At 51.6% G+C, this 25221-nt stretch overlaps 1 protein-coding gene across 1 annotated transcript in view; it reads right to left on the bottom strand.

Moving 5' to 3' along the window:
• Positions 1-5486: 5486 nt before the first annotated feature.
• The window catches only part of LOC120381962 (zinc finger protein 568-like), a gene marked incomplete at both ends in the record, with an annotated part of 28569 nt that continues 8834 nt past the window's right edge, over positions 5487-25221 (bottom strand). The window contains one exon of the mRNA XM_039500137.1: positions 5487-5649. Coding sequence (XP_039356071.1) covers positions 5487-5649 — 163 coding nt within the window. The remainder of the gene's footprint in view (positions 5650-25221) is intronic.

The raw sequence follows: 25221 nt of genomic DNA, 5'->3' as shown, positions 1-25221 counted from the left end.
CCGCCTGCACTCCTGCCTCGGCCGCGAGAGTCTCCACTATCTTCTTCGTTTTGTCCCACACTGGGCTCAGGGAGAAGGCTTCCTTATCGCCCTGAGCCACCGACTTCCAAAGCTCGGAGCCTAGCTGCTCCCAAACAGCTTTATCAAAAATTGTACTCGGCTTAACGAAAAGTCCCCTTTTCTGTCCCCACCGTAGCAGGCGGGATAACGTGTCAGAGGGGAGCTTTTCTCCCTGCCGTTCCGCGATGCGTATCAAATATTCATGCACCGTTTTTTCTTCCGCTGATGCAGCGGTCCCCATGTTAGCCGCTCACCTCTGAGCTCAGATGCGCCTCTCCTTTGGACGCCCGGGGGCCGGCCCTTCTCCAGCACTTCCCGCCGCGGCTCCTCCGCCTGGGTCAGGCCACCGACACTATCACCATTCGATTCGAATCACGTCGGGGTCACCATTTGTTGCGTCGCATTGGCGGACGTGGACAAAGCTCAGCAGTCAATGTGATTGGAAGCAGAGTCATTTATTTCTCTCCAGCATACATCTTTATACTTTTGAAGCAGGCAAGCAAGCAATTGCTAATTGGTTAACAAAATACACACAGGCACTGCTATAACTTCATAGGGTAACATCATCCTAGACAGCTTCAAATTTATTATCCTATTATGCCTGCTAGAGAGAAGCTAGCCAAGGCCAACTTCTCATAACAAAACTCACAACTTAATTAACCTAATCTAAAAACCTAAACATCCCAGGTTTCCCACACTATCTCCTAGAAACCTAAACATCCTAGCTTCCCACACTACCAAGTGCCAAGCTAGCAAAATATTTCCAACAGTCATATTGATCCGGTGACTGGTTCTGACCGGGGTCCCACGTCCTCTGACACAGGCTCATGTGCAGAACATGGGAGCTCTGGCTTGTCCTAAATGCTGTAGAGTGTGAGTTCCTGGAAAGGGCAGGGGAGAGGGAGCAAGAGGAGAAAGGCAGAGACATTGGAGACGAGGAATTGGGGGGCGAAGGAGAGAACAGAGAGACAATAAATGATTGAAGCAGAACAGGTGTCACAACTCCATCTTGCTCATCACAGGTGTTCAGAGAGACAGGTAGTTGCGGGTTTTCCAGTGTCAAGTCTGAACTTTGATTCTAACAATGTGCATTGAAATATCAAGGGGATCTCCACATACCTGATCTCTTCCCCCCTCCCCTTTTTTGTATTAATTTTTATTTTGACGTGTTTGGCTTAACCGTGATCGTCTCTTTCCCCACCTGTATTGCAACTTGGGGTTTATTTTTATTTTGCCTCCCTTTTGTTCATGTCATTATAATTGTAACAGCAAAGGAATCTGCAGGAGCAAAAACTGACTCAAAACTTCATTTCCCCATCATGCTGGAACATCCTACAAACAGCTCAAATCATAACACGCAAGGCCAGGGGATGGGAGATGCAGGTTTCCAAGTGTTCTGTCTTTCTCAGATGACACATTCCAGCTCCTTGTGTGCCTCCATCCTGTATGACCTGCTGGACTTTGACACATTTATTATTTCATTCTATAGATAATGTGATTGTAACACAATGTGACTGAAATTAAACCACTTCCAGATGAGGCAACAACAGAAGAGAAAAGCCATTATTGCATTGGCTGGGAATCAAACCCAGATCAACTGCTTGGAAAGCACCTACGCACACCACTATATCACCAATGCATCTGGCAGGAGTAGTTTTCCTGCAGGCTGTGTGTGCTGGCAGAGGGAGTGACACATGACCATGGAGGTAGTGAGCAGGGTGGTTGGGCTGGAAGCTGCCTGACAGCTGAGAGCAGAGTTAGGATCCCAGAGTGACTGAAAGGGGGCTAAGGTGAAAACAGATCTCACTGGGAGCTGGCCCCACACCTGCCCTGCCCCTAGAAGAGGGGAACTGAAGCTCAACTTCAATCACAGAAAACTCTTCCCTGAGACGGAAGGGGACAGCTTGTTTTAAAGACCAGGTTTGTGTTTGTTCCTGCTACATACGGAGGGGCTGGGTAGTGCTGATTCCAGCCCCCAGACTCTGGGAGGATAAGGAACAAATTCAGGCTGCCAGTGACCTGCAGGAGGGAGATGATCTTTTGACAGTGACGGACGCCTCGTCCTAAAGGCCTTTGTCTGCCCCCTTCCAGTGACTGTTTGGCACAGGAATGCAGCCCCCACTCCTGGGTCTCTCCTGGGGAAATAATGTTTCTGTGCAAAACACCAAAGCTTTTAACAGAAAGGAAGAAAAGGAAATGGCCACATGATGGGACTAGGACATAAGGAATGAAACACACATGGGCGGCGAGTTATATACCCACGTGGTGCCCGGGCACCAGAAATATTCAGAGCCCTGGGGCCCAGCTCCTCCAAAGTTTGGGGCCGGGTCTCCCCTGTGGCCCCACCTGCCACCCCCCGTGCTTCCCCCGAGTGTCCCCCGGACCCCCTTGCTGGCCCCATGCATGTCCCTGGGCCCCGGAGGGAGCAGAGCGTCCCTGCCTCTTCCATGCAGCTCCATGCTGGCTCCCTGCAGCAACTGCTGCCACAGGGTCCTAGTGCCCCCCCTTCCCAACTCACTGCCAGGGCAGACTGACTCTGAGCCTGCCCTTCCACCTCAGACCCTTCCCTTTTCCAGCGGGACCCTCCACCATCACAGCCCCCCCCCCTGCAGTCACCACTCCTGCCCCATGCTGGGCAAGGAGACAGCCCCATCCCCCACCCCCAGTGAGGCTATAGTCAGGGGCAACAGCAGGGGAGGAGGTGCATGCAGCACCCCCCGGCACCCATAATGGGGGAGGTGAGGGAGATTCCTGGACCTGAGAAGGGCCCTAGGAGCACCTGCAGTGACAGTGGTGGGAGTGAGTGTGCTGCTGGGGGGGGGGAATGAGGGGTTCCTCCCCCAGAGCTTGCTGCTGCCAGCAGGGAAAGGGCTGGGGGGAGTCCTCCTTTCTGGCCCTTGTCCCAGAGCAGCCTGCCTGCACCCCAAACTCATCCCCAGCCCTGCCCCACCCCAGAGCCCACACCCCCAGTCAGAGCTTTCACCCCCCACCACATCCTCAACCCTCTGCCCGAGCCCTGAGCCCCTCCCACACCCCAAACCTCCCATCCCCAGTCCCAGCCAGAGCCTTCATTCCCTCCCACACCCCAACCCTCTGCCCCAGCCCTGAGCTCCTCCCACACCCCAAACCTCCCATCCCCAGTTCCAGCCAGAGACCTCATCCCCCCGCACACCCCAACCCTCTGCCCCAGCCCTGAGCTCCTCCCACACCCCAAACCTCCCATCCCCAGTTCCAGCCAGAGTCCTCATCCCCCCGCACACCCCAACCTTCTGCCCCAGCCCTGAGCCCCAACACCACAAACCCCTCATCTCCAGCCCCAGATAGAGCCCTCCCACACCCCTGCACCCCAACCCTCTGCCCTAGTCCTGAGCCCTCCCACACCCCAAACACCTTATCCCCATCCCAGACACAGCCCTCATCCCCCTGCACCCTAACCCTCTGCCCCAGCCCTGAGCCTCTCCAACACCCCAAACCCCCCAGCCTCAGAAGAGCCCTCACCCCCCCACACCCCTACCCTCTGCTCTAGCACTGAGCCTCTCCCACACCCCAAACCCATCATTCCCAGCCCCAGCCAGAGCCCTCATCTCCCTGCACCCTAACCGTCTGCCCCAACCCTGAGCCCCCTCCTGCATCATGAACCCCTCATCCCCAGCCCCACCACACAGCCATCCCCCCACACCCCAACCTCTGCTATAGCCCTGAGCCCTCCCACACCCCAAACCTCTCATCCCCAGCCACACCCCAAACTCCTCCCAGAACCTTGGGCAGGTGGGGGCGGAGTTTGGGCAGGTTCTGGGCACCACCAAAATTTCTACAAACCTACCGCCCATGGAAACACAAGATGCTTCTCCCATGTGCATTGACTTTTAACCTTGTTTGTGGTGGTGTTGTATCCATGTTGGGCCCAGGGGTCCTCTGGGGTGCCGGGCATTAGCCACTTTCGGGAGAGTGGGCTAGATGAACTGGTCTGACTCAGTGTGGCTGTTCTTATGTTCTAACTGCTGGTTATGGAGGAGACGACCTTCCAGGCTACACAGAACTGAAGAAGGGTGCTGGGTTAGCTCCACAGCTTGTCTCTTTCACCAACAGAGGTTGGTCCTCTGCAAGCTCTTACCCTCACCCGCCTTGTCTCTCTTGGACTCTGAAAAGTGTTTTCTCTCCACTCCCCTTGGAGAGACGTTAAGTTTCCCTTTGGGCAACTATCAGGCTCAAGCAATTGTATTGACTGTGACACTAGAATTGAAGATTTAATATTATAAATAAATGAGTCTAAACCTGAGGTTCTGGTTTTCACATTGGTTTTTCTAACTCCGTTCCCAGTTCTCTTCTAGAAAGGCCTCCAGGCTGCCTGCCCAGCCCAGCAAAAGTGGCAAGGAGAAAGCCCACACTGCTGTTCTTTCGGGTAGTTGAAGGCTGCTATGAATCCCGCCTCACTCCGTCAGTCCCCAGTCTGTGGCAGTGCCTGGGATTCTTCCGTCCTAAGTGCAGGACTCTGCACTTCTCCTTGTTGAACCTCCTCAGATTTCTTTTGGCCCAATCCTCCAATTTGTCTAGGTCACTCTGGACCCAAACCCTGTCCTCCAGCGCTTGGATTCTTTACATGCTTTCACAGAGCGAAGAGCACATGTTCCATGATTTCATAGGGCAGAGTTTTGTGCTATCGGGAGCTTTCCCTGTGTGAATTTGACAGGTGGATCAACATAGAGACACATTGTGACCCTTCTCAGGGTGCTGAGGACTGTGAGTCTCCTTGTTGCCACCTGCCACAAGGAAGAGGGAGTTTTGCATTTGGCAGCTGGATGTTAGTGACCAAACTCACCAGCCTGCTGGAACTCAAGCACCCTCCTCTGAGCTACAGCAGCCACCTTAACCCTTGAGTTCCTTCAATGTGTCCCCCTCTGGGGTCCAGCCCGGATCACCAGATACTCGGTGAAATCCCAGATCCTCTCTTCCCCAAGTATCCCAGGTTACTAGTTTTACTGTGGACCATTGCTACTGTATCTCACACAGCACCTGAGTACAGTTATCGAACAAGCAAAAAATTTATTTAACAACAGATAGAGATTTAAACAAACAAACGTGAGTGATGGAAACCAACTGTTACCAACTAAACAAAGGCAGAAAATGATAGAATAGAAAGGCCAGCACAAAAAACAGAGAGAGGAACAATAAGATACTAAAAGGACAATGGTTGGAACTCTCCATTTCTCTCAGTCTTTGGATTGATGGGTACTAAAGCTGTAGCAACAGTTGAGGAACCAGGGTAAATTAAATCTAAAGGTTTGAGCTGCTAGTGAAGCATTTCCCACACTCATGGCATTCATAGGGCCTCTCTCCTCGTGGATTGTTTGATGCCTAATAAGGTGCAAACTGCGATTGAAGGTTTTCCCACACTCACGGCATTCAAAGGGCCTCTCCCCTGTGTGGATTCTCTGATGTTGAGAAAGGTTTGAGCAGCTAGTGAAGCTTTTCCTACACTCACTGCATTCAAAGGGCCTCTCCCCTGTGTGGATTCTCTGATGAACAGAAAGGGCCGAGCTGCTAGTGAAGCTTTTCCCACACTCACGGCATTCAAAGGGCCTCTCCCCTGTGTGGATTCTCTGATGAACAGAAAGGGATGATCTGTGAGTGAAGTTTTTCCCACACTCACTGCATGTATTTTTTCTCTTTCGCCTGAGGATATCCTACTGTGTTGTGGTTTCCATGAGGACCTTCTGAGTTCCCCAACAGGAAATAAATTTATCCACTTTCTTCCCTGGCTGGTTTCCTTGATCTGTTTTTGGTCTGTGCTGAATCTCCCAGGATTTTCCCTGCTCATGACTCCTGGACACATTCCTTTTCGATCTTTGAGATAATGCTCTGTTTTTACCCACTGGCTCAACATTATCAGGCTGAGAATTCTGCTCCTCTTTCTCACAAGCCATTGCATCACCTGCTGTGACAGAGACAGAAACCTCAGACAGGGATGGAAAAGGGAAGACCAAACAAAAACAAGTGCTGAAGACAGGTCAAATAAAAATCAGGAGCTGAACTCCCCCAAACTCTTCACCCAAATAGGAGAGAGGAGGGGGATGAATTCAGCCTTCACATCCCATCCAAATACACAGGGGGAAGGGAGGAAGCTACTGCCTGGTGTCTGCTAGGATCTATAGGAAGCCATGAACTATATTTACCCTGAGGATACAACCCCTGCTAGGGATAATAATGAACTGAGAGACCTCCCCAAGGGCTTTGTTGGGCATCCCAGATGTTTCCTTCAGGCACTTACAGATTCTGAGGTGGTTTAATGTTTCCTCACCTGTGCAGGAAGATCTCAGGATCTCTCTTTCCTCTGACCGCTGGAGGTCTGGGACCCATGGCTCTTCCCCTTGTTCCAGCTGGGAGATCACATCAAGTTGGAAAACTAGAAACCCTGCTCAGATGAAAGAAAACAAAGGAGTTCAGTTGATTTCATAAGACTTGGTCATAAAAAAACATTCTATTCATTTAACTTCAGTGCTTAGTGTGACCTGGTGCGGCAGGGGCAGTTCTCACTGAAAATGCCAAAGTTAGGACAGGCTGAAAAAGGGAGAGCAGATGCTCCCAAAACTGCTGGTTAACACGGAAGTTAAACTCACTGACCAGTCACCAACTGTGCTTCTGATCCCCCACACGGGTTATCGAGAAGCTGAAAAAAGAAATCACACGGCCCCCTTTATTCCATCCCAGTTCTCTGACTCCCAATCAGCAACTAGGTCCAGTACAGTGAGAGGTTATTTAAAAACTCTGCTCACATAAACAAAGTGTTCTTCTGACCCCAAAGAGTCACCCACATCACCAGGTCAGTATAGGTTTGGATATTACCCAAAATTCCATCCTTCCAGCCAATCCTTTTGCATCTAAACTAAAGGTTTAAACAAAAGACAGAAAGAAGTTAAATGGGAACGCAGTCAGATACATTCCAAAATGGATATCTCAGGTTCTTAGCAGTATTGGTGAGTTGCTGGCTTGAAAGTCTGTCTGGAACACATCCATAGCTTGGATGGGTCATTCAGTCCTTTGTTCCAGGGTTCAGTTTGTAGAGAAGTTGCTCCAGATGTAGAAAGGGGGATTGAAGACAAAATGGAGATGATGCAGCTGCCCTTTATATTCCTTTTGCCATGTGGCCTGTACTTCCTGTGTCCCAAACACAAGCTTCACAGCACGTGGCATGGAAAAGCCTTGGAGTTCTCATTACACAGGCATACCCCGGCATGTCTTGCTGACTCAATAGGTGTATCCCCTTGGTCCTTTCCATGGGCTCATTGTACAGCTGATGACCCTCAATGGGCCATCAAACAGGCTAGGCAGTATTGATGCCAATATGTCTGGGGGTGTCACCCAGAAACACTGCACAAGTCTGGAAATACAGATTTACCCTACATATCTATAACTCACAATACAAAGGTGATACAAACGTAGAAACAAAATTATCATACTTGGCAAATCATAACATTTTCACTGACACCTTACATGGCATATCTAGCACAATTCATTGCAATTTTATCAGATTATATTATTATTATTAATACCAAAGTGTCTCACAATTCCATACAGTGTCACACTTGGTAAACCAGTGAATTCCCAGGACCAGTTCCTCAGGTCCTTGAAGATGCTGAACACTATGCTTATGAGGGATTGAAATACCCACATATCTGCTGGGAACACACACACAGACACTGTGTCAGTCTACACCCCTATGTTCACACTTCTAGAAAATTATGATCAATTTTGTACGCAGTATGGCTTGTGAGGTATCATTTCAAAATACATAACCTACTGAATATTATCCTCCTGTTAAAATGTGTAGTAACACTGTATGTAAAGTTATGAGATTTTACAGTATGATATTACTGAAAAAGTTACAATTCTGGGGAACACCTACAGAGCAGATCCTCAGAGACAGCAAGGCAAACAGCTGATCAAACAGCCATTCTCCTGCAGGGGGAAGGTGTGAAGACATTTACATTCCATCGCAATCCAGACCAGTGAGGAGTTGTGTCATCTGTAATCCTGGGTGTGATTCAGTGTTGTGCTGCTGGAGCTCCCCTGTCTGGATATCCCCAGCCAGCATTCAAGGCCGCACCGAGTGTCTGTGTGATAAGTCACCCTGGACCAGCAGCTCTGACTCCAGCCACCTGCTTGTTACATACCAAGCCCATTCTGGTTTGGGTAGAGAAGGCTCAGGGTTTGAGAGAAGGCCGGGGGTAGGAAGCTTCTATTCATTATGCTGGACCTAACCCCCAGTTTTACTTGAGTAAAGAGGAGATATTTGGCACTGTGTGATACTGCTCCTGTGCTCTGTTCCCAAAGTGTTCTGCAGCAGGGGAGGGTCGCTGGTAGTGTGTGTGTGTCACTGGCATATTGGGGTGATGCTGAAACAGGACAGAGTAGAGGTGGCATTGTGGGGCTGGCATGAACCTTATCTCTTCATTTCCTATTCCAAGAACCAAGAGGACGGGAATCCTTACCCAGCGAGGTCACATTCTCATAGTTCTGCTGCATGACATCCCTGTAGAGGGCTCTCTGAGTGGGGTCCAGCAGAGCCCCCTCTTCCCTGGTGAAGTACACAGCCACCTCCTCGAAGGTCACCGGCTCCTGAAAGAGCAAGAGTCCAACACTCAGGACCTGCTGCCCCACTCACAACCCCACTATTCACGGAACAGCAGCACCAGGGAAATTGAAGCTCCGGGAGGCACATGTTAACAGAGTCCCACATCACCTTGCCTAGAACAGCCAGGAGGCATCAGAGGGTAGAAAGAGAGAACCTTTGTGTCTCCCAGCTGACAGACGGAGGCAGGATCTTCACATTTATCACATAGCTACTAGCCAGAGCTTGATATAGGAGATGGGGCTGTCTCTGGACCCTACTGATGTCTCCCTGGTAGGAATCCCAACACTCTCCAAATTAAATATATGGAAGAAAGGGGAAGTCAATAGTAAAGACTATAAGTTAGAAGGTCAGATTTGTAGAAAACTGGTAAAGAAAGCTATCAGAAATCAATGACCAATGAATGACAATAAGAAGGAAGATTTTAAAAGTATATTAAGTGCAAACTTAATCCTAACAATGGTACTTTACTAATAGAAATGGCAGAATTACCAAAAATAATGCAGAAGAAGTAAAAGTCCTCAATAAATATTTCTCTCCTGGATTTGGAGAAAAAAGGATGATGTACTCATATCATAAGATGTTGATGGCGACACTCTTTCCATTCCAACAAGAAGTCATGAGGACATTAAACAGTAGCTATTAAAGTCAGACATGTTTAAATCAGCAGGTCCAGATAACTTGTATCCAAGACTTTCTAAAAGACCTGAAGTCTGACATCTATATTCATCAAGAGAATGGAGCAGCCAATACTGGATTTCATTCATTAATAAAGAATCAAAGAAGGGTAATATGATTAGTGCCCATTAACAAAGGTTTAGAGAAAATAGAGCCTATCAAACTAACGGGATATCCTTACCGGAGGAGATCAAAAGTTTGGTTGCAGCTAATAGTATTGATGTAATTTACCTAAACTTTGAAAGGGATATGACTTGATCAGCACAATATTTTTACTAAAAAAACTAGAATGATACAAAATAAACACGGCATACATTAAATAGATTAAAAACTGTGATAGTAAATGGGGAACCAGGGTCGAGTGGATTTCTTTCTAGCAGGTTGCCGCAGGGATTCGTTCTTGGCCCTGTGCTATTTAACATTCTTATCCATGACCTAAAAGATTGTATAAAATCATCACTTATAAAGTTTGCAGTTGCCACAACGATTGGGTTGTGAGTAGAATGAAGTGTGAGTAGATTCAGGCTCCATCACTGGGAGTCTGGGAAGTTGTCCCAGCCCTGGCTGGAGGGTTATTTCCTGTTCCACAAAGAGGGGAAATTCCATTCCCAACTCCTGTGCCTTGAAATTAGGCCCTATCTGACACTACACCCCCATATTCATCATAGTGGTATGGTTATAATATGATTAGGACATAATTATGATGTATTTTGTGCAAGATGCATCATGTGTGGTGTCACTGGAAAAGTTATAATTTGCTGAATATGATTATCCTATTTGTGTGCACATATCACGTTCGTATCTGAAGTTATGGATACTGACTCTGTATCTGTATTTCAAATGTGCTTACTCTGGGTAACACGCACAACGAGCCTTTCAGGTACAACAATGAAGAAGCCAGACAGTCCTGATAGCTCATCAACAAAGACAATGGACCGTGGAAGAGCTGAGCCTTCCTCTGAATGTTTCAGCCAGCCTATGAGTCATGGATACTATGACGCAGCAGGGCCTGTGACCAGACCACATGACACTAAACTCCATTTTAGTACCTGTATTTTTCCACAAACTGGACTGGGAACTGAATTTGGAACAAAGGTGTCATGCCATATGGAAAAGCTACATAAGGTGTGGTGTGATGTTATCTCTTGGTCTCATTCCCCGCACAAGAGAACTCCTGGAAACACCTGAGAAACAAAAACTGAAGTGGGGGAAGTGCTGCTCCCAGGATAAAGGGATTTCTAGCTTGTGTATGGAAACTTGGTGGACTGCTTGTATCATTAGTCAGGGTGAGAAACTGCTAATTCAAATTCTATCCAGCTAGTAAGTTAGGCTTAGTTTGAGTTTTGGTTATTTGCTAAATAATCTGCTTTGATCTGTTTGTTATCACTTATAATCACTTAATCTGTCTTTCTGCAGTTAATAGACTTGTTTTATGCTTTATCTTAACCAGCGTATTTTGACTGAAGTGTATGGAGAAAATCTCAGCTTGGTTAGCACAAGCTCGCTGTGCACATCTGTCCCAGATCGAGGGGAAGGGGAACTATAATAATGAACTGACATTAGAGGGATCCCTGTGCACTATAAGATGGTATAATTCTGAATTTATACTACAGCAAGTGTGCAAGGTTGGGGAGCTGGGAAATTGGCTGTTGTCTCTATCTGTCATTGAGTGGCTCAGGTAAAGCACTCAGGTAGCTTAGTTGGGTGTATGGCGCCACCTGCTGTCGTGTTGGGTGATAACAGGGCCGGGAGAGGCTGGCTGAATCTCCAGCAAATCAGTGTGAGAAGGGCCAGCCCAGCTTGAGGGTTAGAGGGCACAGCGGTTCCCAGACTGCCCCCTGTGGGTGACAACCCATCACACCCTAAACTACACTAGTGTCAGCAGGTTTGTCACATCCTGTCCCCTCCCTTTCTCCGCCCAAGATATTTCCTGCCTCCCACCACCTCTAGCAATTCCCACCCTCCTATGCATTTACTGCTCCTCTCCCTCCAAGCAGAACCACCACCAGCTCCCTGAGAATCCCTTACCTGAGCCAGCTCCATTGCAGCCATTTCGTTCCCCCAGGGAGGACGGGATGATCTGGAGCAAAACATGGACGTTATTCTGTAGCCTGCTGGGGTGAAAAGGGCAAGGTGTAAGAATTCAGATGGGGCTTTTGTCCATTCCACAAGCCGATTCCCCCCAGGTTTTCCCCTGCTAATGGACATTCTAGGTTCTGCCACACTGTGAAGCACAGAGTGACCTTATCCCAGTACAGGTCTAGCGCCCTCCCACCAGGGTGTAACCCTCTGACACATGGTGAAACCCTCCCAGTAACAGTCTCTCTGTTAGACTTATTAAGTTTGTGGACAATACCAAGCTGGGAGGGGTTGTAAGTGCTTTGGAGGATTGGATTAAAATTCAAAATTATCTGGACAAACTGGAGAAATGAGCTGAAGGAAAGAGGATAAAATTCAGTAGGGACAAGTGCAAAGTACTCCACTTTGGAAGGAACAATCAGAGACCAGAGACGAGCAGAATCCAAGGAGTCACTTTGGGGGATTCTCCCTGTCATTGTCCCCAAGGCAGCTCTCTCAGGTTTACAACGTTGTTTGATGTTCCGGCCTTTATACAGTCTCTCTTGGGAGTGCCCCTTTCATCGGCTGGGCCTAATTTTAGTTTTCGGTAGTTAACAATCTTGGTTTATTGTTTATCTAACCAGTGTGTTTGGATTAAAGTGTGTTGGAAACACCGTTTGGGGTAACAAGCTGGTGCATGTCATTTTCCACTGATGAAATGACAGACTTCATATGAGCTTGCGTTGTTCAGTAGCGTGCTGGACAGTGCAAGACGCACATTTCTGGGGGAAAGTTGGGCACTTGAGAATTTGCTGGTTTTCTCCTGAGGTGTAATTCACGAGTGGCTGTCTAGCAGCACTCAATACTCTGTAGCTGGGAGAGAGTTACATGCTGGAGACTGTGTGTTAATTGGCCAAGAGGGACTGTTCTTGTGGGAAAACAGTGGAAAAGGCAGGTTGGAGAACTGAGGGGACACAGCTATTTAACAGTCCAGATTGTACTCTGGGTAATGTCAAAGACCCTCATTATGACCAAGGCCGGCTCCAGACCCCAGCGCACCAAGCGTGCACGTGGGGCGGCATTTTGCCGGGAGGGCGGCAGGTGGCTCCGGTGAACCTTCTGCACTCATGCCTGCATGAAGTCCAGCGGAGCCGCGGGACCAGTGGACCTCCCGCAGGCACATCTGCAGGAGGTCCCGCGGAGCCGCGGGACTGGCGACCGCCAGAGCGCGCCCCGCGGCGCGCCGCCCTGCTTGGGGCAGTGGGATTCCTAGAGCCGCCCCTAATTATGACAGAGCCTCTTACAACACAGAGAAAGTAAATCCATGTCCCAGAAATCGAAGACTCCAGACAGAGGGCAACTGTCCCTGGCACTGCTTCTTGCTGACAGAGAGGTTTAGAGACAGTGAGAGAGTCCTGGGGAAGCTGGGAACAGGAAGCATGGGCTGGTGGGGTTCAGTGGAGAAAGGGAACAGGAAGGGCAGGGATATCACTGAATGCAGGATCTCAGCAGTACTAGATGACAGGATAGCACATAGTGCAGCCCATTGGAAAACATAATCCCAACTATACATACAGAATGATGGGGTCTAAATTAGCTGTTTCCACTCAAGAGATGGATCTTGAAGTCACTGTGGATAGTTCTCTGAAAACATCCACTCAATGTGCAGCAGCAGTTAAAAAAAAGCGAACAATGTTGGAAATAATTAAGAAAGGGATAGATACGACAGAATATATCATATATCATAATTGTAAAAACAGCAAATAAATCCATGATAGAAACACATCTTGAATACTGCATTCACATGTTGTCGCCCCATCTCAAAAAAAGATATATTGGAATTGGAAAAGGTTCAGAAAAGGGCAACAAAAATGATTAGGGGTATGGAACAGTTATGCCAGAGCTAACTTCCAGTTTCACTTGAGCAAACAGGAGCTATTTGACACTGTGTGATACGGCTCCTGTGCTCTGTTCCCAAAGTGTTCTGCAGCAGGGGAGGGTCTGTAGCAGTGTGTGTGTGTCACTGGCATATTGGGGTGATGCTGAAACAGGACAGAGTAGAGGTGCCATTGTGGGGCTGGCGTGAACCTTAACTCTTCATTCCCCTTCCAAGAACCGAGGGGACAGGAACCCTTACCCAGCGAGGTCACAGTCTCATAGTTCTCCTGCATGACATCCCAGTACAGGGCTCTCTGAGCGCGGTCCAGCAGAGACCACTCTTCCCTGGTGAAATGCACAGCCACCTCCTCGAAGGCCACCGGCCCCTGAAAGAGCAAGAGTCCAACACTCAGAACCTCTTTCCCCACTCACAGCCCCACTATTTCTGGCAGAGAGGAGCCAATCAAATGGAAGCTCTGGGTGGATCCCACTCAACAGAGTCCCACCCCCACCCCGCTCAGCGTATCCAGCAAATACCAGGGTGAGGGGACGAAGAGAGAGCCCCTTGTCTCTCCCAGCAGATCCATCACACACCGACTGATACAGGAGACGGAGCCCCTAGCAGGGTCCAGGGAGAGCTCCCTGGTAGGAAGCCCAACACCCTCCCCATTGTGAGGAGCGGGATATGAAGGGAGAGGCAGCTCCAATAAGCCTGACTCATGGGTGCCCCCTTCATATCTCACAGCAGCCGCTGGTTAGTGAGCTCAGGCTCCAGCACTGGGAGTCTGGTCAGTTTGACTAGCTCCATGTAGGTGGGCTATTTTCTTTCTTCACAAATTAGGGCATTTCCACCTCCGAACCTCCTAGGTCTGTTCCTAGAATCTAGGCCACTTATTAAATAACTCTCAGCAGGTTTGCCACACCCTGGCCTCCTCCTTTCCTCATGCTGTGAACTTCCTGCTCCGCTCCAACCTCCAAACCAGACTGTGCAAACCTTCCCATCTCCGGTGTATTTGCTCTCCCTCTCCTCCAGCAGGAACCCACCAGCAACCCCCCGATAATCTCTACCTGAGTTGGCTCCACTGCAGCCATTTCTCTTCCCTGTCCCACGCCAGGCTGGGATGACCTGGAGCAAGACATGGACGTCATTCTGCAGCCTGTCTGGAGGAGAAGTGCAGTTGTGGGCGTCTCACAACCGGTTTTAGTTAATTTCACATCAGAATTCCCCCAGGCCCTTTCCCTGCAGACAGACACCCTAGAGTCTGCCATGCTGGGAAATGCTCAATCTGTTTATTACAATGTAGATCTGGCCCCTCCTGCCAGGCTAAGCCCACAGAGACATTTTTAACCTCCCTTCTCCGTCCCCTCACCCTGTAACAAATTCTCTGAACACAAGGCTAGAAAAGAGCAGAACCAAAGGAGTCACTGTGGGGGATTCTCAGGGACACTGGTTCTGCCCAGGGATGCAGCAGTACATGTGTCTGGGTGGACTAGAGAGCTGGAAATCTCTCCCCCCTCATTTCTCCCACTGCCCCTTTCAGACTCTCCTTCCCCTGTCCTCTCTCCCTGCCCCTCCGGCTGGGACAGTCCCATTCCTGGGGGCTTTGCTCTCCCAGGGCTGGATTTTCTCCTGGCAATTGCTACTGGGAGGAGAAATGAGGAGGGGCTGTTCGTGCAGAGTCACTTTCTTGCCAGTCCCCAGGACTTTCCCTGAGGTCTTTCAGTTACCTGGAGACTCTGGCTCAGAATTTAGTATTAACAGGGCCCAGGGCTGCCCTAGGGGGCTAGGACCAGCAGGAGAAAGTCATCCCCTGGGCCGGGCAGAGAAGCAGCTTTAATTAAGGTCACTTCCCAGCACAGAACCCCGCTGGGGGAGCAGCAGCTGCTAAGCCTGGTCTCCCAGATCACAATGGAGGCTGCAGCGTCTGACCCAGGAAGCTGAACCCCAGTATCCTGAGCAGAGAGGGACAGAGCGTTTGAGCAGCTTCCCTCCCTTAGCTCTCTGGGGAGAGCAGCTAATGAGAGCCCCTCCTCACAGGGAGAATTGCTGATCTCATTTGCCCCACTGTCCATCTGGAGTCACTCCTTGTCTTTCCATACAGTGACTCTGGATTAACAATGGTCTCAATGAAACCAGAGTTCAGAAAGAATGAGTCCAGAACGCTGTGGAAGAGACCATTGTGCAGCAGTGCTGACTCCCTTCCCACCTCCCTCACCCCCCAGATCTAGGACAATGGACTGGACAATCTAGGACAATGGAGCTGGAAGTTCCTGCAGTTTTCAAGAGGGGAGAAGAGCAAAAATCTGTGATTTCACCTCACAGTGTTTGATAAGTGGCTAGAAAGTTATCACGGTGACTGGGCCTGGCCGGGGAATGTCGGGCAGTGCTTGGAGCCAGGATTCTGGCATAAGATAATCAGGGAGAAGAAGCGAGGTCAGGAGCAGCCCGCAGAGCCCCAGCCCCCTCCCTCCCCCCGCCCAGATATTCCCTGGGACCCAGCCCCCAGAGTCCCTGGCCAGGGAGCTCAGATATCCCTCAGAGCCCCACCGGCCAGAGAACCCCCACCAGATCTTCATTGCCAGGTTGGGAATCCCAAAGGGTTCCCCCCACCAAGAGACCCCAACAGCCAGAGACTCCCCAAAAGGGACCCCCACTGGGAACTCAGTCCCTCACTGCCTGCCTAGGACCCCTCCCCGCCCTCCAGCAGGATCTGCCCTGCCCTTTGCCTGGCACCCCCTCCTCCCCCCTGCGGGATCCCCTGATGCTTTACAGGGGCACCCCCTGGCCTAGCGCCGGGGATTCTCCCACACACACTCTGTGCACTGGGCACGGCAGCGATCCCAGGAGTCTGCGGGGGAAGCCCAGACAGAGCCCCTGGCACAGCACCAGGCTCCCTTTAACCCCCTGTCCCGCCTCCCCAAGAGACGCCCACCCCGGCTGTTCTGCAGCCACCAGGCCCCCAGCGATACCCACCTCCAGGACCCACAGCCTCAGGGCTGGGCACATCACAACCACCCCCTGAAACCCCAAATCTCCAGAACCCACCAACCTCACTAGGGTACCCCCTGCCCAGCCACCCAGAGGCCTCCCCCACCACAATCCCCCTTCAGCTGCTATCTCCCCCTACAGCCCCACCCCCACCCAGCAACACTGTTACCTCACAGTGCCTGAGAAGTGGATAGAAAGTGACCACCGCCCCCTGCTGGCCAGTCACACAGGCAGAGGGAGCCCTGGAGGATGCTTCTTTAACAGGAGAATGGAAAATCTGGAGGGACAAAATAGGTAAGAAATTTCCATGCCCTGTCACTAGCAAATAATGGCCACCATGGATCCACCCCAGAGGTGGCTGAATCTTTGCACTGTGGGAAGCAACCCCACACAGAGGCCATTTGCCATGGGGTTTAGGATACTTCTGGACCCACACTGCACTCAGAGTGACCTCCTCATCCCGTGCCAGGTGAAGAAAAGAAAAGGGTCCAGCCAACTCTCCCGTTACCAGCTGGGAACCACTGATCCCCAAACAGGGGGAGGCCTCTGGCTTTGATGGGTATTAAATATCTGGCTGGTCTCTTTCTTCGGCAAACATTTTAACAGAGGTAAAGGAGGGAACAAATGATTCCCAAAGGAGTCGGGAAAGATGATCTCTGTGCAATTTAACCCCCTGCGACCTCCAGGATGGAGAAGAACTCAGGGCAACAGGTTCCCTCGAAGGAAGTAGTTGCTAGGATTTAGAAACACGGGGAATAGCCTCAAACCCCAGAGGATTTTTAACTGACATTTGATAATGACATAGAAAGAGACAAAACCTGAGCTTTGAGAGCAACGTTCAGAAATGAAAGAGAAAGGGTGGAAATCTGAGAGATTTTGGATCCATTTTGCAAATTATAGAGAGGAAAGTGGAAAATCAGAGGGATTTTATATCAGTTGTCGATAGGAGGTAAAATCTGAGTGTTTCACATCAATATTTGATAAATGAATAAAGAGGAAATGGGCAACATTTGCAAACATTTTATATCCAGGTTCAAGAATTTGAGAAAAGGTGTAAATCTGAGATTTTCTTGGTCTTTTATAACTAGAGAGACAGGGGGAAATCTCAGGGCATATTCAATTGGGAACAGACAACTAGAGACAAGTGAGGCAAATGTTTAGGTTATTTTACATGAATCTTTGAGATTTGCACAGAAAATGTGTCACAAACTGCGTATTTGATAACATGAGAGAAAAACACCAAGATCTGAGGGGATTTTATATTGCTGTTAACGAACTAGTGGAAAAGGGGGACTGTTGGACTGGATTTTATATGACTGTCCAATACATAAACACAAAGTGATGGTTGCCCCACCCCCACCATTCCCATGGGCAGCAGGGAGCCCTTTGAGGAGCTGATTAAAAGGGCAAGGGAGGGGGAGCTGGAAGGTCCCTGGATAAAGGAAGGGGGCAGCAGTGGGGGATGGGCGGGTGACTGGCAACTGATGGTTGGGGGCAACTGTGTTGGTAGTTAGGGGGCAACAACTGGGATTGGGAAACGGGGGTCTGGGCAGTCCCCACGGGGGACACGTGCGCCTCCCTTCCAGTGATGAGCTGCTAAAAATCTTAACAACCGGTTCCCTATAAAAAGTTCTGATTGAAGAGATGTGCCACAGTATGGATTTTTTGTACCAATAGGGTTACCATACGTCTGTATTTTCCCGGGAGGAATTTTTAAAATTTACCACCCAGACAGCGATTTAAGAACCTAAAAGCCTGACATCTCTGGGAAAATACAGATGTATGTTAACCCGACCTACAGTTCTTTTTTACAAAGATGGGCCTGAACTAGAACTGAGCTCCGTTTCCCATGTGTGGGTCCCAGCCACTCCCTGGGGTGTGCTAGGGTGACCACATGTCCCAATTTTATTGGGACAGTCTCAATTTTGGGGTCTTTTTCTTATCTAGGATCCTATTACCCCTCACCCCCTGTCCTGATTTTTCACAGTTGCTGTCTGGTCACCCTCGGGTGTGCACAGGTGTGGGTCCCAGCTGCTCCCTGCCCCCCTCATTGAAGCAGGTGTGCAGGGTTAGTGCCCTGGGAACTGCAGGGTTAGTGCCCTGGGAACTGCAGGGCACCAGGGGCTGGCTGCAGACAGGGGCGTGGGGCAGGGCTAGCTGGAGGCAGGGAGTGTGACACGGGCTGGCTGCAACAGGAGCTGGCTGTGGGCAGGTGGTGCAGACAGGCTGTGGCGGGGGAAGGGGCTGTGGCAGGCGGCAAGGGGGGTGGCAGGGGCTGTGGCAGGATGGATGGCAGGGGCTGGCTCTGGCCAGGGGGTGCAGACAGGGGCTGGGTGGAGGCGGGGCGACAGAGGCTGGGTGGGGAGGGTGGCAGGGGCAGCTGTGGGCAGGGAGGAGCGGGGGTGCAGACACTCACACAGGGGAGAAGGTGGGAACAGGAGGTGGCTGTAGGCAGGGGCTGTGGGTGGAGGTGCAATGGGGGTGGCAGGGCAGGGGTGCAGACAGGAGCTGGCAGCGGGCAGGGAGGGTGGCAGGGCAGGGGTGCAGACAGGGGCTGGGGGCAGGGGTGCAATGGGGTGGCAGGGGCAGGGGCTGGGGCAGGGCAGGGGTGCAATGGGGGTGGCAGGGCAGGTGCAGACAGGGGCTGGCAGGGCAGGGGTGCAATGGGGGCAGGGCAGGGGTGCAATGGGGGCTGGGGACAGGGCAGGGGTGCAATGAGGGTGGCAGGGCAGGGGTGCAATGGGGGTGGCAGGGCAGGGGTGCAGACAGGGGCTGGGGCAGGGCAGGGGTGCAATGGGGTGGCAGGGCAGGGGTGCAGACAGGGGCAGGGCAGGGGTGCAATGGGGGTGGCAGGGCAGGGCAGGGGTGCAGACAGGGGCTGGGGTGGCAGGGGTGGGGCAGGGGCTGGGGGCAGGGGTGCAATGGGGTGGCAGGGCAGGGGTGCAGACAGGGGCTGGGGGCAGGGCAGGGGTGCAATGGGGGCAGGGCAGGGGTGCAATGGGGGCTGGGGCAGGGCAGGGGTGCAATGGGGGTGGCAGGGCAGGGGTGCAGACAGGGGCTGGGGCAGGGCAGGGGTGCAGACAGGGGCTGGGGGCAGGGCAGGGGTGCAATGGGGGTGGCAGGGCAGGGGTGCAGACAGGGGCATGGCAGGGGTGCAATGGGGGTGGCAGGACAGGGGTGCAATGGGGTGGCAGGGCAGGGGTGCAGACAGAGGGCTGGGGCAGGGCAGGGGGTGCAATGGGGGCAGGGGTGCAATGGGGGTGGCAGGGCAGGGGTGCAATGGGGGCAGGGCAGGGGTGCAGACAGGGGCTGGGGCAGGGCAGGGGTGCAATGGGGGCAGGGCAGGGGTGCAGACAGGGGCTGTGGGTGGGGGTGCAATGGGGGCAGACAGGGGCTGGGGGAGGGTGGCAGGGGCTGGCTGCGGCGGGGGGGTGCAGGCAGGGGGCTCTGGGCGGGGGAGGGGCGCAGACACTCACACGGGGGCGGGGGCTGGGAGCAGCAGGAGGCAGCCGGGCACCCACCAGGCAGCAGCAGGAGCCCCAGGGCCAGAGCTCCAAAGAGCAGCAGCAGCAGCAGGGCCAGGAGGCAGCTCACGTGGCTCCCGCAGCGCAGCGCCCCCCGGCGGCCGGGAGGAGGAATTGCACCTTCCCAGCCAGAGCCCATCCAAGCGACCCGGCTCCAGCTCCCCCTGCCCCCTGCCCTGCCCTGGCAGAGACCCGGCACCTCCTAGAATATCAGGGCTGGAAGGGACCTCAGGAGGTGTCTAGTCCAACCCCCTGCTCAAAGCAGGACCAATCCCCAACTAAATCCCCAAATGGCCCCCGCAAGGAGTCAGCTCCCAGCCCTGGGTTTAGCAGGCCAGTGCTCCAACCACTGAGCCATCCCACCCCCACTCCAGGGGCAGCCATGGGCTGGGGAATGACTCAGGGCAACAATTTCCCACCTACACAAGGACAAATCGCTGCAGATAAAATGGGTGGGAAAATGCCCCTCACTAGAGAAGATTTTAAACTGACGTTTGAGACTCATGGGGAGAACGGGGGAAATCGGGGGAGACGGGAGAGGTGATCATTGGAGGGGATGGGGGGGAAATCGCCCCAGATTTTATAGCCCCATGTGAGACACTGAGCGAGAAAAGGGGCAGAACTAGAGAGAATTTGTATCGGGGGCGAGAGGCAAGTGGCACAAACAGGGACAGGAGCCAATTAACCCCCCTCCTTCGCCCGCCCGGGAATTTCCTGGCTGCCCAGAGACAGTTCAACCCCGCGTCCCACTGACCTTCCCCACAACTCCAGCTTTCCTCCCTGCCTGACACCCCCATCTCCCCACACCACAGGATCCCCGCCAGGCCCCAGTCTCTGCCCCCCAAATCCCACTGGGGCTGAGGCAGCTCTGAGGCTTCTCCCAGGTTCCCCGGGGCAGAGTCACTTTCCTGCCCAGCCCCAGTGCCCCCCCCCCCGCCGAGGGGGCTCGTCACTCTCCGGCTCGGGAGCGCTGGGAAGACCCGACCGTGGAGGGGCCGTCGCTGGGGGGGGACGGCCCCGCGCAGGCGCTGAGCACGTCCTTATATCACTTCTGTGGCGGGAAAAGTGCTGAGGAGATGGAACGCTGAGGGCTGGTTTTGGCGGGAAAAACCGGTTTGGACTGGTTTGAGCCTGTGTCCTGATGGTAAACAAGTCCCCTCTCAGAGATGGAGTCCAGGGGTCAATAGTTCATATGCTCCAGATTGGATCTTATTTTAAAGCCAGTGATTTACTTCAGCAACATCTTATTAACCAACTCATTGAACCTATTAAACAGTTTATACTTCTCACACCTAACAATGAGATAATAAAAGAACAACACAGACAAACCTTGTCAGTAACGGCTAATGTCCCAACTGGGAAGCACATGAGCTTGCTGCAGAGCTGCTGCTCAGGGACGGGAACCTCCTGCCACCCCAGCCTCCAAAATCACTCAGGCTGCACTTTCTGCACGACTAGGTGCTGGCTGAGGGGGGCATGAGAATTGGTGGCCTCTGCTGCAGGTGATGGGAATCTCGGGTATTTAAAGCCATGGCCTAGAGGAGGGAAGTGCCTAACTCCAGAGTCTGCAGCTGCCTAGGGCCAGGGCTGAGGATTTAGAGTCCCTAGTGCAGCCATTGCAAGGTTCAAGCACGCTCAGCCCTGGCATTGCCACCCCTCCTGCGGCTAGTAGCTGCAGCTGGCTAAGGCTGGCCTCTGGGAACTGGCCCCATGGCTGTAGCCAGAGAAGCTGCAGGTGGCTCTGTGACTACTGGGGCCATTAAGCTAGATCAGCTAAAGACACTGGACTTAACCTCAAGGAACAGAGGTCACCAGTAGGACAGGAATGTCAGGGGGAGCAGGGAAAGAGGGAGCAGGTCAGGCTGGCAGAGGAAGCTTCCAGCTGGGTGGGAGCATGTCCAAAGTGGAAAGGAAACAAGTATGGGGAGAGGTGGTGGTGACCAGGTAGCAGACTAGCATGTAGATGGGAGCAGAGGGAGAGAGGCTGGTGGCTTCAGATTCCCAAGGGCTAAGTCCTGACTTTGGGGAGATGGTGTTTGCAGGTGGCTGGCTCACATGGCAGGATGGCTGCTGAGGGAGGGATCTGTCAGAACTGATCAGGTGTCTGCCGGCTTTAGAACTCTGAGCTGAGACTAGGATCACATGCGGTGACTGGTGACGTGGTGGGTACTGGAGACATGGCTAGAGAAGGTCTGAATGAGGAAGGAGATAAATTTGTGGGGAGTTTCCTTGATCACTATGAAAGTTCTGCTCACTGTGGACACTGGTAAACCCACATGGGTGTACAGCTCAATGAGAAAACCCGGGGGCTGAGGGAGCTGTGTATGGCAATGCTTATAGTCATGTAGGGGTGTGTGATCAAAATGAAAAATGTCTCTGAGGTTCAGTAGTGGGTATGCTAAGGCACCAATGGCACTGCCCCACCAGGCCCACACTCAGAGCCCACAGTGACTATATAGGGGCCTACAAATATGTTTGGTGATGAGGCCCACAAAAGGTTAATCTGGCCCTGACTGCCTGAGCACTATTTCAGCCCCACATTTTTGGATGGATCTCCCACAGTGGGAGCTGCAGAGCACTCCCCCCGCCACACCCACCCACCCATCCACCCCCTGGTCTTGGGAGGGGAACAGGAGAAAGGACAAAAGAAGCAAGAGACAAAGAGAAAGGAGGGAGGGAGGGAGGAAAAGGTGAAACAAAAAGGACAAACCCTAATGTCTCCAGTGATTCTGAGGGACAAAATCTCAGGTGCACAATAAAATTCTGCTTCCTTAAGCTCGTGTTTTCCATGCCTAGAATTCAACTGTCACCACATGGATCAGACTGAACAGGTTTCAAACCTCCAGGAGGCTCTTACCTTCTAAACAGGGACGGCTGTTTTCTAGTAAAATCACTACAAGGGAAGGAGAAAACTTGGAAGAGGTTCCTCCTGGTGCTCACGTCCATGAACCCGAATACTCTCTCGGTCCTCAAAGAGAGACCTGGAGAAGGAGACTTGCTGGAGCAAAGCCACAGGGTCTCTGAGGTTTCCCTGGCCCCTCACCCCTGTCCTGCCTGGCTGATGTCAGCATCTCTCTGTGAGGTCACCACCTCCCCACCGCCTTTGACCAATAGTCTGAAGTCCTGCAAAGGCCTTTGTGATGTCACTGCCACACCCCTCCCTTGCTGTGCCAATGTCCTGCCCCTGGCCAGGCACTTTGCAGGTTTGAGCTACTCCCTGTGGATCACCCCACTCAAGGAGCGTTCGTTCTAGGCAGCAAGCCGGCTACACAGGGAAACATCAGACGCTGCTCCCAATGCTACACTCAGTTTTTCAGAAATTACTCGACTTTATGGCCAGAAGAGACCATTAGAGCATCTAATTTGACCCCCTGCATGTCACAGGCCTCCTGTAGGACACAATAGCTACTTTTGGGGCAAACACATTCCAGAAAGGCATCTGGTCTTCATTAAATGACATCAAGAGATGGAGAATCCACCACTTTCCTTGGTAGCTTGTTCCTGTGGTGAATCATCCTCGCTGTTGAATATTTTTGCCTTAGTTGAAATATGAATTTGTCTCTTTTCACCTTCCAGCCACGGGGTCTTGTTATGTCTTTCTCTGCTAGATTAAAGAGCCCCTTAATAGCCAATATTTTCTCTCCCTGAAGGCACTTCAACACTTCAATGAAGTCACCTTTCAACCTTCTTTTGATAAGCTAAACAGGTTGAGCTCTTTCAATAGCTCACTAGAAGACATTTTTCTCCAGCCCTCAGGACATTTGGTGGCTCTTTGCTGCCCCAGCTCCAGTTTCACAACATGTTTTTCAACTGAGGACACCAAAACTGGAGGCAGTATTCCAGTATCAGTCTCACTGATGCCGTGTCACCTCCTGTGACGTTATTGACATAATCTGTAACTGTATAGATCACCGTTGCGACCGCTGTTCTATATTTGAAGCCAATATTATAGAAAGGTTGTCGTGTAAGGGGTCTATGGAGAGGTTCTGATTGGCTGATTATAATGATGCCATCTCTAGATGTGTATCATTTTTGTAGTTGATGTTATAAGTATTGGCTCTGTTCTGTCATTATTTCAAACTTGTGATCTGCTTCCGGGGAACACCCCAGACAAGTTGGTGTCAGTTCTGCCTAGCCTGCTTGATGGCCCATTAAGGACCATCAGCTACACAATCGACCCACTGAGAGAAGGCAGATACGCCTTGTGACTCAGCAAAGTATGCAGGGACCTGCCTATGGAGAGAACGCTAAGGTTTTTCTATGCCACGTGCTGGATAGAGTGTCCTTGGGACAAAGAAAGCAAAGACCACATGGCAAGAGACTATAAAAGGCTGATACCTCATCTCCATCTTGTCTTCAATCCTGCTTCATACCTCTGGAGGGACTTTGCTACAAACTGAAGCTCTAGACAAAGGACTGAATTACTCATCCCAGTGGGGGATGTACTCCAGAGACTTGATTTGAACCTGCAGTTTATTCCATCATTGCTACAAGCCTGAACCAAGAACTTTCCCATTACTGTATGTGAAGGGTTAAAATCCATGTGCATTTTATATAACAACCTGGTCTATGGATTGTGCCAGCTCTTTTCCAGACCCGAAGTCCAGACTATGGTCTAGCCCACTATGACTCTTTTGATGGTTTAAATTACACTCACAGGCACTGATGATAGAGTTACTGAAAGTTTGGGAGTTAGGAGCTGATAGGTCAGTGGTCCAGTCCTCTCACAGATGACCCCGACCCTCTGGGACAGGGGCAGGTCTGAGCTCTCACACCAAATGCCTCATTGTGGCTGCCAGAATCTATGGGCGGCTCATTTAGTTTACACTGAGGGTTGAGTCCTGCTTCGTGCACCATGTGTGAGAATGAAAATCCTAAACCACCCTTTGAAATAACAAAAGCAGCAGGACATGTTATTGTCCCTGCCCCAAAACAGACAGACTGATGGAGAAATGCCATTGAGACCAGGGTAATACTCCACTGCCGTTCTACCTTTTTTACTTGCTAAACTCCCTCCCAGCCTTGTGGGGTCTCAGAGCCCGGTACTGAGCCTGAGCCGAGATGTCTACACTGCAAATTTACCACCCCACAGCCCAAGCCCTGGGAGCCTGAGCTGGTATGGGGCAGCCCTGGGTGTTACATTGCAGTGTGGACATAAGCCTATTGTGTTTCATTTCTTAGGTTCTGCTGCCATCGTGTGGCCATTTCCTTCCCCTCCTTTCTGTCCAAAGCACAGAGCCCAGTTCCTCCAGAGGGAGAAGGACATCTTTCTTCTTTCCTTCCTCAACAGCCCCTTCCTGGAGAGCCCTTTGCTGGGGTCTGGGTGGGGAACAGCCGTTTCTGAGGATTAATTTCATATTAATGGTGTTGATCTATAGATTTTACAGCCAGACTAGATCACTAGG

Source organism: Mauremys reevesii, linkage group 14 (assembly GCF_016161935.1).
Source record: "Mauremys reevesii isolate NIE-2019 linkage group 14, ASM1616193v1, whole genome shotgun sequence".
In the NCBI taxonomy this organism is placed as follows: domain Eukaryota; kingdom Metazoa; phylum Chordata; order Testudines; family Geoemydidae; genus Mauremys; species Mauremys reevesii.
The sequence above is the reverse complement of the archived record's forward strand: the minus strand, read 5'-3'. Positions and strand labels throughout refer to the sequence as shown.